The sequence below is a fragment of the Canis aureus genome, chromosome 33 (genome assembly GCF_053574225.1).
Source record: "Canis aureus isolate CA01 chromosome 33, VMU_Caureus_v.1.0, whole genome shotgun sequence".
Taxonomy (NCBI): domain Eukaryota; kingdom Metazoa; phylum Chordata; class Mammalia; order Carnivora; family Canidae; genus Canis; species Canis aureus.
This window is the reverse complement of record NC_135643.1, coordinates 11,983,828-12,001,444: the sequence shown is the minus strand read 5'-3', so window position 1 is coordinate 12,001,444 and position 17,617 is coordinate 11,983,828. Positions and strand designations below refer to the sequence as shown.

The 17,617-nt window shown below is 40.5% G+C and overlaps 1 protein-coding gene and 1 long non-coding RNA gene across 4 annotated transcripts in view; one reads left to right on the top strand and one right to left on the bottom strand.

The window, feature by feature from the left end:
• Nucleotides 1-17,617, bottom strand: part of HERC6 (HECT and RLD domain containing E3 ubiquitin protein ligase family member 6) — a 55,496-nt gene that overhangs the window by 31,181 nt on the left and 6,698 nt on the right. For all 3 annotated transcript variants that reach the window (XM_077882828.1, XM_077882826.1, XM_077882827.1), the window contains exons 4-10: nucleotides 16,686-16,913; nucleotides 15,268-15,362; nucleotides 13,572-13,699; nucleotides 12,484-12,620; nucleotides 10,749-10,816; nucleotides 2,330-2,448; nucleotides 1,137-1,196 (exon numbers count right to left, since the gene is read on the bottom strand). In XM_077882828.1, coding sequence (XP_077738954.1) covers nucleotides 1,137-1,196; nucleotides 2,330-2,448; nucleotides 10,749-10,816; nucleotides 12,484-12,620; nucleotides 13,572-13,699; nucleotides 15,268-15,362; nucleotides 16,686-16,913 — 835 coding nt within the window. The remainder of the gene's footprint in view (nucleotides 1-1,136; nucleotides 1,197-2,329; nucleotides 2,449-10,748; nucleotides 10,817-12,483; nucleotides 12,621-13,571; nucleotides 13,700-15,267; nucleotides 15,363-16,685; nucleotides 16,914-17,617) is intronic.
• On the top strand, nucleotides 9,697-11,325 carry LOC144304329 (uncharacterized). The gene is made up of 2 exons (XR_013371228.1): nucleotides 9,697-9,844; nucleotides 10,182-11,325. It is a non-coding gene; the product is annotated as an uncharacterized LOC144304329 (long non-coding RNA).

Below are 17,617 nucleotides of genomic sequence, written 5' to 3'. Positions count from 1 at the left end.
GTGGGACTCAACCCCAGATCCCAGATCCCAGGTCTCCAGGATCACACCCTGGGCGGAAGGCAGGAGCCAAACTGCTGAGCCATCCAGGGATCCCCATTATAGGGACTTCCTGAAAAGACTCATTAACTCCTCAATGGAAGGCGTTCACAGATAGTTTATGCCCTAAGATTCTTTGAATTGCTTGCCTCAAAGTCATTGCCTTGCTGTTTCCAACTGTCCTGGATAATTGAATCCTTTCCAGATCCTAATCAAGCCCCCAGCCTTCCCCTCCCAAGTCAAAAGACTTGCCCTAAACCAACCTGCAAATTCTTGATAAATTCCAACTTGTCCTTCCCCTCAGTAACACTATCAAAGCTTTGTCTAAGTGTTGTGCTTTCCTGGGTTGTTTTGGTGATATCTGAAGAGGCTGCATCTGTCAAGTGACTTGTCTTTATAAATGTTCTATCAAGAAATATTGTATGCTTACTGAATTAACTCATCAATAGTAAATATTTACCCGGGCTAAAATAGTTATGCAAGTGCTCCAACAAAGTATTGTAAATCTCTCCTTAAAATATATTGTCCTTTGCAGTCTTTGGCATCTTAAGACCAAACCTTGAGGTTCATTACTCTTGGGAGGACACTTTTCCACTTTACAAAAATAATATTCTTAGCATGGAAAGTGTTATATATGCAATAAGGATTAGCCTGAGACTAGGGTAGGGAAGAAAGAGGAAACATTGTATGGCAGAGCCCCTGTCCCTCAGTTTCACCTGGAAGGATGGCAAGAAGAAGAAAGTAAATGGGAGAGGAAGAAGGCAGAGGGAAGCAGTGTCTTATTTCTCTTCTCTCACCTTTGACTGGGAAATGCTGGGGATGAACAGGGATGCTTTTGGGGACTCTAGAAAGACACTGCCTCATGGGCTGCCAGTGGGAAGCCACAGCAGTCAGCTTCCCTGTATTTCTCTGGTTCTGAGGAGAGGCTGTTGGACTCAACAGCTCCTCCAGTCCCTTTGACGAGTGACGAAGAGTGTAGCTGGGTTAAGAACCAATGGAACAACTGGGGATTGCAGAGTCACCCTGCTTAACCGACTGAGCCACCCAGGTGCCCCAATCCCTAGTGTTTTAAAAGAAGGTAAATTTCATGTAAAAATTACCTTTTCTTTAAAAAACTTGCAGTCAGACAAGCAGGAGATGAAAATATCATTGCAATTTCACTGTAAAAGTAACAACATATGTGTTAAGTCATAATGATGGGGAACAGGGCTAGCTGAGGACCCGGGCAGGGCCGCACATTGACAAGTTCTTGAAACAGGCAGAGGGACATTCCTCTGGGGACTCAACTGCCTCGATGTTAATAGTTTGTCAAGGGCAAAAGGCAATCTTATCCTGACCCCCAGGATCCTGTAAGTCTACTTTAACGTATAAAAATTCCTTTAGAAACTTCCTTTCCTTTACCCCCCTAAGATACCTGTTGGCAATCATCCCCCAAGCACATGGCCCACTGATATGCATCTGAAGGGTTTCATGACTAAAGTTTTATTAATAAGTGACTTTTTCTCAACAATAGCTAGCCCCCTCAAGGTCCTGGAAACCTTGCTTCCAAAATTCCTTAGAGAGTACGCTATCCTCAAACCCCTCCCAACTGCCAGGTATATAATCAGTCACTCCTCAGGCCCTGGGCAGCAGCTCTTCCTGCCCACGGGTCCTGTCCCCGTGCCTTAATAAAACCACCCTTTTGCACCAAAGATATCTCAAGAATTCTTTCTTGGTCACTGGCTCTGGACCTCACTTATATTCCAAAACTTCATCATAACGTATTATAAAGCATGCCTCCTCTTATGTCTAGTTATATAACTGATGACATGCAATCATTAATGAAATAACTACTTTCCTATGAGTCTTCCAGATTCTGGATATACTTTGTGTTGATAAATCTCACCCAAACCCTTCATGGTTGATTATACTAAATCATGGATTTGAATAAAATCCATCCTTCTGAAAACAAAAATTTATGGAGCCCAGAGTATAAACTATTAAGATATTAAAAAAAAGGGTCTACTTTAATGAAGCCTTTGTGAGACAAATGATTTTTTATTTATTCTTGCATTGCTCACACCTACTGAGGCTCCTGGGAATTGTATGTCCTCAATGTAGTTGTGTCAAGTGAATGATGAATTAATGAGGACATCAATGACTTTTTCAAACATCGAGATGTTAGGAGAGAATCATGATTAAAATGCAAATATCTTCATAGCAAAGCCATACCCTCTGTCTTATATTTAGGATAAAATGACCTCATGGTTTCAAAACAAATAAAAGTGATTTACAACTTATCAGACAGAGCTACCTCTTAGCCACTTCACATTCAGTGCGTTTTTTTGCTGCTATCCATTTTTCTGTCAAGGACTCGTTAATTTGGCTTATTCCTGGAAGGATTTTCCTGGGAACGTCTGTGGAACTGGTGTTCTTCAAGGAAGAAAAAAAAAATGATCAGGAAAACATAACCACATGCTGAGTAATAACACAGCAAAGCTTGCAGCACAAGTGGTAGGTAGGCCCCGCCCTCTTAGACAGTGGGGTTTGGTCAGAGGAGTTATGTCACAGACTGGCCTGGCTGTTCCAGTTCCTAGACTTGGTTACTTGGCTTAGTCTAGGCCTTAATTTTGTCATTTAAAAATGGGATGACACAAAATAATTGAAAACAGAGACTCAACCAGATACTTGTACACCAATATTCACTGTAGCATTATTCATAATAGCCAAAAAGGTAGAAACAACTGGTGTCCAGCAATAGCATCAACAGATGAACATGGTATATACATGCAGAATAATCAGCCCAAAAAAGGGAGGATATTCTGAAACACACTGAAACATGGATGAACTTTGAAGACACTATGCTAAGTAAAATAAGCCAAAAGGACTATTATTGTATGATTTCACTTATATGAAATTGGCAACTTCATAGAAAGTAGATTAGAGATTACCCAGGGAGGGGGGTGGCTGTCACAGAATGGAAACTTATTTAAAGGTTACAGAGTTTCTGTTTGGGGTGGTAAAGTTTTCGAAATGGATAGTGGTGATGGTTGCACAATACTGTGAATGTGATTAATGCCACTAAATTGTATACTTAAAAATAGTTAAAATAGGGATCCCTGGGTGGCGCAGCGGTTTGGCGCCTGCCTTTGGCCCAGGGCGCGATCCTGGAGACCCGGGATCGAATCCCACGTCGGGCTCCCGGTGCATGGAGCCTGCTTCTCCCTCTGCCTGTGTCTCTGCCTCTCTCTCTCTCTGTGACTATCATAAATAAATAAAAATTAAAAAAAAAAATAGTTAAAATAGAAAATTTTATGATATACGTGTATTTTTAACCACAATTTGAAAAATAAGATAATAGGGGTGCCTAGATGACTCAGTCAGTTAAGCGTCTGCCTTTGGCTCAGGTCATGATCTTAGGGTCCTGGGATCAAGCCCCACAACAGGCTTCCTGCTCAGTGGGGAGTCTGCTTGTCCCTCTCCCTCTGTACTTCCCCCAGCTTGTGGTCTCGCGTGCTCTCTTGCTCTCTCTCTCTCTCTCTCTCTCAAATAAATAAATAAAATATTTTTTAAAATGAGATAATACCTACCTCTCTGGGCTCTTCTTAAGATTAAATAATATTAGGCATACAAAACCTGTGGATTATAGTTGGTATGCAAAAAATACTAGTTTTAGTATTTTTACTAAAATAGATTTTTAGATTTTTACTTTTAGATCAGTGGTTTTCAAACTTAACCTGGTGATCTTACTTAAAGCATAGACTGCTGAGGCAAACCCCACAGTTTCTGATTTAGGGGTGGAGCTCAAGAATTTGCATCTAGTAAATTCCCAGATGATGCTGCTGCTCTGGTACAAGGACCACACTTTAAGAACCATGGTTCTATACAATACTTGAAACCAAATGGCTCAGCTAGAAGTGTCAGAAATCACTGCCTAGGAAGAAAAACCTGACTTTTTAATATAGTTTTCCAAGACATTAATGCTCCACTTCATGTTATATCTCTGCCTCCACTGAACTTGTAATAAGTCAGGAAATTCTTTTTTTTTTTAAAGTAACTTCTATGCCCAATGTGGGGCTTAAACTCAAGACACTGAGATCAAGAATCACATATTCTATGAACTGAGCCAGCCAGGCACCCCAGGAGTCAGGAAACTCTTCATCATTTTAGTTTAATGCTTAAATAAAGACCTCTGGAAAAAGATAAGTAACCATGACTTCTGAAGCTCTCCTTCAGCTTCTTGATCTGGGTCCTGGGTGTCCCCTCTAGTTCAATCACAAAAAAGCTTTTATTCCCCCCCACCACCACATACACACACATTGCTTTTATTCCCCCCCACCACCACCACCACATACACACACATTGCTGGAAATTTAGGACAATGAGGTGCTCCCTATTGGTACTTACATACCATTTCTTCTACTCTCTTCAAAATCCCAGTTCCTCTGAAGTAATCATTTCCCTTTGTCCTTGGCATGACCCTTCAACACTGAAAACTTTAGTACCTTGCTGTCTCCCTTGGCACTGCCATGTCTGTTGTCATCCTTCCTGTAATTCTTGGCAACTACGGAACTAATAAACATGATTTCCCACTTTGATCTCTCAATTCTTGATCTCATCTCCACACTTCCTCTGTTCCATCTCAACCACCCATGTCCTGGTTTCAAGCAGATGCTATTGATATTTTAGATCAGATAATTCTTTGTTGTGAGGGTCTTGTGCATTGTAGGTTGTTTAGGAACCCTGGCCTCTACCCACCAGATGCTTGTGGCAGCCACCCCAACACACCTGCCCTTTTCCAGTTACTACAACTTAAAATGTCTCCAGAAATTGCCCAATGTTGCCTGGGGCAAAATCATTCCTAGTTGAAAACCACTGCCCCAGATCTTGGTGATACCCTATGGTTTATAATCATTGATAACTATATCACCTTCTAAATTTTCTATTAGAAACATTCTCAGGGCACCTGGATGGCTCAGTTAAATATCTGCCTTCGGCTCAGGTCATGATCTCAGGGTCCTGGGACCAAGCCCTGTATCAGGCTCCCTGCTCAGTAGGGAGTCTGCTTCTTCTTCTCCCTCTGCTCCTCCTCTCCACTGCCCACCCCCACCTGCTCATACTCTTTCTCACCCTCTCTCTCAATAAATAAAATCAAAAGAAAGATGAGAAAGAAGAGAAAGAAGAGAAAGAAGAGAAAGAAGAGAAAGAAGAGAAAGAAAGAAAGAAAGAAAGAGATTGATTTTCTCTTTTCTGGTCATCATACACCCTTTTCTGATTCTCTTACTTTAGAGTGAAACTCCCACTCCAACATTCTTTGGTGCTGGAATGAGTTAAGACTTTGGGGGCTTTTGGAACAGAATGAATGTATTTTGCATGCAAGAAGGACATGAATTTTGGGAGTTGGAGGGGTGGGGAATATGGACGGAATATGTTCCCCCCCAAATTCATATGTTGAAATTCTAATCCCCAGTATAATGGTATTAAGAGGTGGGGCCTTTGGAAGATGACTGAGTCATGGGAGTGGAGCTCTCATGAATGGAATTAGTGCCCTTTTAAGAGACCCCCAGAGAGCTCTCTTGCCCCTTAGGACATAGCAAGAAGACAGCCACCCATAAACAATCACCAAACACTGAGTACACTGGCCCCTTGATCCTGGACTTCCCAGACTCCAGAACTGTAAGAAGTAACATTTCTACTATTCATAAGCCACCTAGTCCATGGTGTTTTGTTAGCAGGCAGGGCAGACTAAGACATTTACTTTAGAGTGGAACCCGTTCCAACATTCTTTGAGGCCACTAGGATCTCCAATCCATTGACCCTATTGTTTGTTCATTATTTATTGCCTCCTTGTCCTTACCAAGCATAGATTCCATGGTCAGCACTATAAGAAGTCCCTTTCAAATACTTCCTTCCCTGTCATTTTCCTGTTGGACTTACCTAGCAAAACTCCATCTGTGATTAAAAATCAACTCGGGAGGGGCAGCCCTGGTGGCCCAGCGGTTTAGTGCCACCTTCAGCCCAGGGTGTGATCCTGGAGACCCGAGATGGAGTCCCATGTCAGGCCCCCTGCATGAAGCTTGTTTCTCCCTCTGCCTGTGTTTCTGACTCTTTCTCTCTGTGTGTCTTTCATGAATAAATTAAAAAAAAAAAAAAAAACAACTCTGGATTATTCCAAAATTGAACCCAAGCAAAATTGAATCCAGTCCATTCGCTGGAGAGAATCACACGCAGCCATGTTGATTTCACGTTCTGTCCTACTACCGCAAATGTCAGATGGGCACCAAATAATGTTTTATAATTTCCCACAATATTTGCTTTCTCACTCTCTGAGACAACTACTGCACACCTTCCTTTTATTCCTAAACATATAACACTCCTCATCTCTCTCATTCACTCCCAGATGAGGACCTTGCCCTGTGCCTCACTGAGAAAACTGAAGCCATTCATCACCTTTATTTCACCCCACCCTCACCTCCTCTGTTCCTTATTAGAAGAAAAATAAATATTTCTGCTCAAGCCCCTACATTCTACACAGATGGGATCCTGCCTCCCCTTTCCTGTTGTGGGACATTGCTTCTGCAATTCTTCTTCTTTTTTTTTTTTCCCCATGTATCATTGTTTTCTCCATCTGAACAGGATCATTCTCAAAAATCATGTCTGTGCTCATCTTGACCTCTTAGCAGTATTAGCCACTTCCTCCTTCTGGAAATCTGTTCTTCTCTTATCTTGATGAACCACCCTCTCCTGGTTTTCCCCTACCTCAGAAACTGTCCCTTCTCAATTTTTCTCCTGGCCCCTCCTCACTGTTGGATTCTGTCACATTTCTCCTTTCATTTTTACTCTCTCTCTTAAGGTGACCTTTTATCTATGCCCCAGTTTTAAATCCTGTCTATGCTTGGACAGCTACCATGTCTGTATTCCAGTGCTGATGTCCTCCCTGAGCTCCAGATTTGAACATCCAGCTAAGGCTCCAGGTCTCCTCCCCAAGGATACTTCACACTGACCCCATCTCACCTACCCGCTTCCATCTCCTATAACTCTCTACCCTTTCTTACTGTGCTCTGCTCTTCTGACTCTCTCTCTGTCCCTCACACATGCTAAACTTCTCCTTGCCACAGGGCCTCTCTGCATGTGGTTCCCTCTACTTGAACACTCTTTTTAATTTTTTTTAATGATTTGTTTTTTTATTTTAGAGAGTGAGCAGGGGAAAGGCAGGGGGAGAGAGAGGAGAGAAGCAGACTTCACACTGAGCACAGAGCCTGTGGATGGGCTCGATCTCAGGACCCTGAGATCATGACCAGAGCCAAAATCAAGAGTTGGTCACTCACACAACTGAGCTACCCAGCCACCCCTGGAACACTCTGTCTTTGGATCTAAGAATGGCTAAGGTCTCTGTTTCAATGTCCCAGCCTCTGAGAGGTCTTCTTTAATCTTTCTTTCTTTCTTTCTTTCTTTCTTTCTTTCTTTCTTTCTTTCTTTCTTTCTTTCTCTTTTTTTCTTTTTTCTTTCCTTCCTTCCTTCCTTCCTTCCTTCCTTCCTTCCTTCCTTCCTTCTTTTCTTTCTTTTGTAGATTTATCCATTTATTTTAGAGAGAGAATGAGAGTGCATGCACATGTGAGTGGGGGGAAGAGGGAGAGAATCTTCAAGTTGACTCCACCCTAAGAGGGGACTGCCCGATATAAGGCACCGTCCCATGACACATGAGATCATGGCCTGAGCCAAAACCAAGAATCAGACACTTAACTGACAGCCACCCAGGTGCCCCCTGACTGACATTTCTAAAGAAACCCACTTTTTCAATCTCACATGTCCTATTTAAGACAGTTTAATAATTTTGCATTTACATATTTATTGCCTATCTTTCCCTGTAGAACTCAATACCAAGAATGAGATCATGGGGACCCTGGGTGGCTCAGCGGTTTAGCGCCTGCCTTCGGCCCAGGCGTGATCCTGGAGTCCCAGGATTGAGTCCCAGGATTGAGTCCCATATCAGGCTCCTTGCATGGAGCCTGCTTCTCCCTCTGCCTGTGTCTCTGCCTCTCTCTCTCTTTGTGTTTATCATGAGTAAATAAATAAAATCTTAAAAAAAAAAAAAAAAGAATGAGACCAACCTTGTCTGTATTACTTACTTTTATCCCCAGCCCTGAGAGCAGAGCCTGAGACACAGAAGTCAACTGCTGACTGGCTGACTAGATGGCTATGATAGAGCAACCAAGTACAATCTCCTCACCCTCCCCAGCAGCACAGAAACTTTTGCCTCTGACCACTTTTTTTTTCCCAGAGAATATGGCAAGAGTCTATATGAATGTCAAATTTAAAACATTCCTGAAAATAGAAAAAAGTACAAACTTGGGCACCTGGGTGGCTCAATCAGTTAAGTGTCCAACTCTTGATTTCAGTTCAGGTCATGATCTCAGGGTCATGAGATCAAGCCCCACATTGGGCTCCTCACTCAGTGGGGAGTCAGCTTAAGATTCTCTCTCCCTCTCCCTCTGCCTCCTCCCCCTCCTATGTGTGCTTTCTCTTGCTAAAAAAAAATTTATTCGTAAAAAAAAGAGGGGCAAAAAAAGAGGGGCACCTAGGTGGTTTAGTTGGTTAAGCATCTGCCTTTGGCTCAGGTTATAAACTCAGCACCCTAGGATCAAGCCTACTTAGCACATAGTTTGCCTCTCCCTTTCCCTCTGCCCCTCCACCCCCCACATCCCCCACTTGTGCACACATGCTCTCTCTCTCTCAAACAAATAATTAATTTAAAAAAAAAAAGAAAAAAGTACAAATTAAAGAAATAACTATGTACAAGCAGACCTCAGAGATATTGAGGGTTTGGTTCCAGACAACCACAATCAAGTGAATATCACAATAAAATGAATCAAATAAAGTTTTTGGTTTCCTGGTGCAGGAAACTTCTGCAGCTTCCTCGCCTCTCTCAAACTTCATAGAATTGAAGAGAGTTAGGACCTTTCCTGGGATCAGGCTTTGATTTTAAGGGAATGTTTGATCTTCTATCTAGATCACTAAAACTTTCTCCATATCAGCTCAGCAATAAGGCTGCTTTGCTTTCTCATCATTTGTGTGCTCACTGGAGGAGGACTTCTGATTTCCTTCAAGAACTTTTCCTTTGCATTTACAACTTGGCTAAGTTTGATGCAGTTTTCAGCCTTTCTCAGCTTTTGATGTGCCTTCCTCACTAAGTTTATTATTCCCACCTTTTGTTTTAAAATGAGAGACATGTGACTCTTCCCTGGAACAGTTAGAGGCCATTGTAGAGTTATTGATTGGCCTAATTTTAATATTATTTTGCTCAGGGAATAAATAGGTTAGGCCTAGAAGAAGCAGAAAGCCAGAGACACAGCGAGTTGGAGGAGCAATCAGAACACACATTTATAGATTATGTTCACCATCCTATATGGGCATGGCTGAAACAATTTCAACAGTAACATCAAAGATCACTGATCACAAATCATCATAACAAATGTAATAATAATGGAAAATTTTTAACTATTGTAAGGATTATCAACTGTGACACAGAGACAAGAAGTAAGCAAATGCTGTTGTAAAAATGGTGCCCACAAATTTGTTTGATGTAACGTAAGGTTGCCATAAAATTTCAATTTGTAAAAAATGCTAAATCATAACATAATATAACAAGGTATGCCTGTATACTTCTGTCTCCATACAGGCATTTCAGAACTCCCAGAAATATGATCATAAAACCTCTCTATCAAAAATTAGGAGGGTACTACAGTATGGTGAATAATGATATAAGCTTTGGAGCTGGATTGCCTGGGTTTAAATCCAGCTCTGCCACTTCTTAGCAGTACAACTTTGGGTAAGTCCAATTCTCTGAGACTTATTTTTTTCATTTGTAAAATGGGGGAAATAATACCAATTGGAGTTGACATAAGGATTAAATGTGTCAATCAACTTGGAGTATTTTAATTGGTCCCTAACTCATGATGACTACAATCAATATTAATGCTGTTATTATCATCATTAATCTTACTTAATAACAAACAGTAATAAAAGCAATGAACTTAGGTTTGGGGGTCTCATCTCTTAGGAGGAAGTGAAAATTACAAGTATTTTTAAAAGAGGCTACATCTCATTTTTTTTTTAAGATTTCTTCACTCATTTTTTTAAAAGAGTTTATTTTTTTTATTTGACAGAGAGAGAGAGAGAGCAAAAGCAGAGGGAACAGCAGGCAGAGGGAGAGGGAGATGCAATCTCCCCGAAGAGCAGGGAGCCTGATGTAGGACTTGACCCCAGGACCCTGGAATCATGACCTGAGCTGAAAGCAGATGCCCAACCATCTGAGCCACACAGGGGCCCTTTATTCACTCATGAGAGAGAGAGAGAGAGAGAGAGAGAGAGAGTGCAAGCAAGTGGAGGGAGGGGCCAAGGAAGAGAATATTTCAAGCAGACTTCCCACTGAGCATGGAGCCTGGTTGATATAGGGCCATCCCACAACCCATGAGATCTAGACCTGAGCCTAAACCAAGAGTTAGATGCCCAACTGTCTGAGCCACCCAGGTACCCCTAAAATTACAGAAGATTTTTAAGAAGCATTCTAACAGAGGATCTTCTTATGTTAGTAAAAAATCTGAATACATACAAGTGATAAAATGTTTCAAACATTGCTCTGAAATCTAGAGGAAAAAAATGCCTTTTATTCATTTTTGCTTATTTTTGTTTAAGAATGATTTTTAAAAGAAACAAAAAAATATAATACATACCTGATAAGTTGTCACAAAATTTGCATACGTTCCAGCAAAAATGTGTTTGACTTGAAAATCCACAAGGTCTAAAAGAAAGTATAAATGCATGCTTATTCATTTTATTTTTTAAAATTTTTTAATAGATTTGTTTACTTGACAGAGAGAGAGCATAAGTGGGGGGAGCAGCAGGCAGAGGGAAAGGGAGAAGCAGGCTCCCCACTGAGTAGGGGAGCCCAATGTAGACCTCAACCCCAGGACCCTGGGATCATGACCGGACCCAAGTACCCCCCATGCTTATTGTTATTAGAAGTGAAAAAAAATAAATCTTTTGTTATAAACCCAAAACTGCTGTAAAAAAAAATAGATTAAAAAAAAACAAATATATTGGGGCACCTGGGTGGCTCAGTCGGTTAAGTATCTGACTCTTGATTTTGGCGCAGGTCATGATCTCATGGTCATGCGATTGAGCTCTGTGTTGGACTCTGAACTTAGCATGAAGTCATCCTGTCCCTCTGCTTCAGCTCCTCCTCCTCCACCCCACACTCTTACATAGGCTCTCTCTTTCTAAAATAAATAAAATCTTAAAAAAAAAAAATATATATATATATATGTATGTATGGGGACCCCTGGGTGGCTCAGTGGTTGAGCGTTTGCCTTCGGCTCAGGGTGTGATCCCAGAGTCCCAGGATCGAGTCCCACATCAGGCTCTTCGCGTGGAGCCTGCTTCTCCCTCTGCCTGTGTCTCTGCCTCTCTTTGTCTCTGTCTGTCATGAATAAATAAATTAAATCTTAATATACACATATAAATATTAAGATTTTATTTATTTGACAGAGCACAAGCAGGTGGAACAGCAGGCAGAGGGAGAGGGAAAAGTGGGCTCCAGGGAATCCAAAGCAGGCCTCGATCCCAGGGCCCTGGGATCATGACCTGAGCTGAAAGTAGATGCTTAATTGATGAGCCACCCAGGTGCCCCTAAAAAAGTTTATATATTACCAAACTAAATTATTTATTAGCAATTTATATTCTTCCAAATGAATTTTGACCACAAGTACCCTAAAAGATTAATTTTGATCAGGTTACATATTACATGTATAAAAGATTAATTTTGGGGATCCCTGGGTGGCGCAGCGGTTTGGCGCCTGCCTTTGGCCCAGGGCGCGATCCTGGAGACCCGGGATCGAATCCCACGTCGGGCTCCCGGTGCATGGAGCCTGCTTCTCCCTCTGCCTGTGTCTCTGCCTCTCTCTCTCTCTCTCTGTGACTACCATAAATAAATAAAAATTAAAAAAAAAAAAAAAAAGATTAATTTTGATCAGGTTACATGTATATTCACTTAAAATTTAATTTTTCATGCACTTGTTTTAGAAGAGGGTTTTTTTGTGATTGTTTTTTATTTTAAATAATCTCTACACCCAGTGTGGGGCTCAAACTCACAACCCTGAGATCAAGAGTCACATGTTTCACTAAGCCAGCCAGGTGCCCCTAGAAGAAGTTTGATTAAATATATAAAAGTGTATCTTTCTGATCATTCATCAACTTGGAATCTTTTCCATATTACTCTAATCTTTAGAAAAAAATTACTAAATACTACAGGAATCACTGCATAAGAAATGATGCATATTGTATGGGTTAAAAATAACAGTACAAAAAGAACCACAGTTCTATGTACTCCTGTGAAAAGAAAATAAATAATATATCTCCTCCAGTGGCATCAATTAAAACAAAATCATGAATTAGTGGGACCACTCATACCATCAGCAGAAATCAGGCAAGTAAAGTCAACGTTCTCTGTCAGAGCCTCTGGATGAGTTGGGCTGCTTTTGCAAGTTGGTTCACGACCAAAAGACACCACCTTTCCAGTAGTGTAGACATACGCAAGGGTATGGTAACTGCAAGAGACAGAATATAATGAAGCTCAACATATGCACACTTTTTGAGAAAAAAAAGGTATCTCCTAACACAAAATAACAGATTTATCTTATACTAAATACCCAGAGATTCCTTATCATAATATCAGGGTGAGAGGATACCAAATGATGTGGCTAAACAAATGGTAGGTGAATATTCATTTATTACTAACCTTAGAGATGGAATATTACTGATGGGTCTTTATTATGGTTTCTACCATTTGTTTTTTTTATTTATTTTATTTTTTTTTCCATTTGTGTTTTAAATGTAAGCTTTGTTATTTATGAATTGGGTAGATAACATTCAGTGTCTTCATAATTAGGTTATGCAAATTATGAATGCATATGCAAATATATTGTCTTCTATTTGCATGAGATACTTTAAATTTTGTCTTTTCAAGGCAAGCACTACTATTCTAATTTTTTTAATTAATTAATTTATTTGAGAGAGAGAAAGTAAGCTTGGTGGAGGGTGTAGCAGATGGGGAGGGAGAGGAGAGAGAGAGAATCTCAAGCTGACTCCTCGCTGAGTGCAGAGCTCAATGTAGGGCTCAATCCCATGACCATGAGATCATGATCTGAGCTGAAATCAAGAGTCAGATGCTTAACTGACTGAGCCACCCAGGTGCCCCACCACTATTTTTATTTTAAACCCTCTTCCCAACCCCCAGCACCTAATAAGGCAGTCTGTATAAGTAGACTTCCAATAAATTCCTATTAAATAAATGAAATGTCTAGAATAAATTAGAAAAAATAGAAAAAACTATATAAATTAAATAAGTTAAAAAAGTTTTTATGACTACTACTATAAAAAGAGTAGTCACATATTTGGGGTTTTAAGGTTTGATAACACTGAGGAATCATTTCTAAGTAATAAAATATAATACTTTCTACTCACACTAAAAACAGACAAACAAAAAACTAGCCCATTACCTTCCACAATCTATCTGTGAAACTAGGCCATCAATTCCTTCTACGAGTTGTGGACCACTCTTCTCAGCAGTGGGGCTGTGTCCCAGCTGTCCATAGGTATTATCTCCAAATGTGAACACTTTCCCATTCTGTTTGAGAAAGAAGGAATCAGACTAATTTCAGATTTAAAAAAGTAACTAAAAAACTAAAGATTAAGTATCATCAGATAATTACATGGTAGCACTATGTGAAATACAAGCTCTGTATAAAGGAGAGGGGTCTTATATTTATTATATAAGATATAATCTTTTATTATTAAAATTATCATTTTATTGCTTTTTTATTTCTAATAGTAAATGTAAGTTAACTCATTAAATTTGAAAAATCATTGACATTCATGGTAGAATGAATGGAAGGACAATTCATTGGTTCAAGACAATGTTAATACGAACATTTAAGTATAGGGGTGCTTTATTTCTTGAGCATTCCTCTGAAAATCTTTCTTCAGAAGGTTGTTTTTTTAGAGAGAGAGCACGCGTGGGGGGAGCAGGAGAGGTGCCCTTGGGATTCTCTCTCCCTAGCCTGCTGTCCCCTCCCCCACCCCCCTCATGTGCATGCATACTCTCTAACTAAAAGAATAATACAAATTACTTTAGATATTTATTTTATATTTTTAAAAGATTGTATTTATTTATTCATGAGAGACACACAGAGAGAGAGGCAGAGACATAGGCAGAGGGAGAAGCAGGCTCCCTGTAGGAGTCTAATGTGGGTTTTAATCCAGGACCTCAGGATCATGCCCTGAGTCAAAGGCAGACACTCAACCGCTGAGCCACCCAGGTGTCTTGATATTTAGTTTTTAAATATATATTTAGTTTTTAAATAAACATTTCAACCACTCAAATAGTTTTCAAGTCTATTCCTTATGACTATGGAAAGAATTCATCCCATTGGAATATACTATTTGGCCAGTACAAGAAGAGGAGGCAAACATTTACAAAGCAGGCTTGTAATTGTGCCAAGCAAGAAATGGAACAAAGTAGTTCTAGACTATAATATAATTTTTACTAGGTTATCAAAACCTGTAAAAATTACTTTCCGTCTATAATAATTTTCATCTGTAGAACTACATTATGAATGAATAATTACTAAAAGGATTAGTTCCTAGATTAACAAAAGATTAATAATTTTTTTTTTAATTTTTAAGAGTTTATTTTTGGGACACTTGGGTGGCTCAGCAGCTGAGCATCTGCCTTTGGCTCAGGGTGTGATCCCAGTCTAGGGATCGAGTCCTGCATCGGGCTCCCTGTGAGGAGCCTGCTTCTCCCTCTATGTCTCTGCCTCTCTCTGTGTCTCTCATGAATACATAAATAACTTTTTTTAAAAAATAGCTTATTTTTAAGCAATCTCTACACCCAATATGGGGCTCAGACTTACAACCCAGAGATCAAGAGTTACCTGCTCTATTGACTGGGGCAGCCACGTACCCCATTAATCTAATTTAGTGGGTATCTAAAAATATCTCCAAAAGCTGAAATTAGCTTCTGTCATAGGATCTTGAAAATTTCATGGCTTATATTTGGTTAATTTCTCCTCTTTACATTGAATGGATATGTTGAGATATTGATACACATATTGCTTTCAACAACAGTCAGTAAGTGTATCTTGTGGTAACATTTCTCAGGAATTAAAAAAATAGCAAAACATTTTAGATTACCTGGGTAAGTACTACAGTGTGCTCATAACCACAGCTGATATAAATCACACCTAGATTCTTCAGAGCACTAATTGAATAAGGCTTGTAGCTTTGTCCTGATGAAAGAAAGCAGAATTTCTAGATTATAAGACTCAGATTTCATGAGTTTTTACACTTTTTAATACTTTTGTCAACTTATAATTCATTAATATTTTTTTAAATGAACACTTAGAAGTATCACAAAAGAGCTCTACTTTGGAAAAGAAAGAAAAGCAGTCCTATAGCATTTATTTCTGGAAACTCTTCAATCTTCTGGAATGCCTAAAGCTATTCTCCTAAAAAGTTGTTTTAAGACCTTTATTCCTAATAAAATTGCCATTAGGTTTTTTCATTTCTGTCACATAGTAGGTGTCCTGCAAATACACAATAATAAGTTAAGAAAATAAGAGGACCTACTTCATGTTGACAAAGTTAAATGAAACGTGATGTAAGTACTGGCACACAACAAGTGCTAAATATATGTTAGCTGAATGTAAAGAATTGAACAGAGGAGGTATAGGGTTCATGGGGAAGATTTCACGGTGAGTTTGTTTAAGGGTTGCCAGAGGAACTGGTTGTTTCTCCTGCTAGCATTTGCTAATCCAGTGGTTCTTGAACTTGGCTGCACATTGGAATAGCCTGTGGAATCTTTAATAATGACCGATGCCTGGCTTCCATCCCAGACAAACTGATTTACTTGGTATGGGGTCTAACTTGGGCACTGGGATTTGTAAATGCTTTTAGAGTAAGCAAAAGAAGGGGCTTTGAAGATGTCCCTGTCCTTCCCCAGAGGCTGTGAATATGTTAGGTGATATTGCAAAGAGGAGTTAATGAAGCAGATGGAATTAAAATTGCAAATCTGTTGACTTTAAGATAAGGAGGTAGCCTGGGTCATCTAGGTGAGCCCAATGTAATTACAGGGTCCTTTAAGGAAGAAGGAGGCAGAAGAGTCACTGTCAGAGTAATGTGACTTAAGGAAGACTTCACCAGCCATTGCTGGCTTTGAAGAGGGGGGTTAGGAATCAAAGAATGCTGATGGACTCTAGGAGAAAAAGACAAGAAAATGGTGTAACGCTCATCCCCATCCCCGACCCTGCTGCCCTGAACCCTCCAGAAAGGAACGCAGCCCCGCTGACATCTTGATTTTAGCCCAGTGAGACCTGCATCAAACTTCTGACCACCGGAACTAAAAGATAATACATTTGTGTGGTTTTAAGCCACAAGTCTGTGGTAATATATTAAAGTGGCAATCAAAAATTAAGGTGGCTCCCCAGGTGATTCTAATGTATCACAAAGCTTGGGAATCATTGCCCTAATCATTGAGAGTCCCCTTTGCAGAGCTGGTCTTCCAACTGGAAAGAAAGAATGATTTACTGCAAAGAAAATGACTATCTTGTTACCTGAGACATTATTCTTGTGGAGGGCCAGCTGCCCTGCATTGTTTCTTCCCCAGCCAAATGAGGTCCCAGAGAGAGACAGGGCGAAGCTATGGGCCCCACCTGCAGCCACCTGAGCCAGCGGGATGCCGTCCAGGGACCTCACCCTCTGCGGGCTGGCTTGGGAGGGGAATTTCTTCCCCAGACCCAGCTGTCCATCACTATTACTTCCCCATGAAAACACTTGGCCACCTACAAAAATGAAGCAGAGAAATTCAGAATTGTAAACACATTGGAATACCAAGTTCAAGTAGAAACTACCACCCTAATTCTAAAAGTCTTGAGTAATTAAAATAGGGATAAAGGAGGTTAGAGTATTCTAACCAAAAGCAAGGTGGGTGGTCAGGAACATCCACTCCTCTTCTCCCTCCCAGTTAAGGTCAACTGTGTTCTTTCAGCTGCTCAGACCAGAAATCTTGGAGTCATCCTTGACTGTCTTCTTTCTTTTACACCCTTCAACCTAGCACATCCTAGTCTCTATCTTTAAAATGTGTCTGGAGGGACGCTTGGGTGGCTCAGCGGTTGAGTGCCTGCCTTTGGCTCAGGTCATGATCCCAGGATCCAGGATCCAGTCCCACATCAGGCTCCCTGCAAAGAGCCAGTTTCTCCCTCTGCCTGTGTCTCTGCCTCTGTGTGTCTCATGAATAAATAAATAAATCATAAAAAAAATAAAATGTGTCTGGAATCTGACCACTTCTCACCTCTCCACTGTTACCACCTTTGCCACCAAGTCACCCTCACTTTTCTCCTGGAAGGTTACAGTAGCACCCCACTGGGTTCCCACAGTCCATCTTTGTCTCTTCTCCGAAAAGCAGCCGGATTACTCTTTTTAAAATAATAAGTAAGGGGGCACCTGGACAGCTCAATTGGTTAAGGGTCTGCCTTCAGCTCAGATC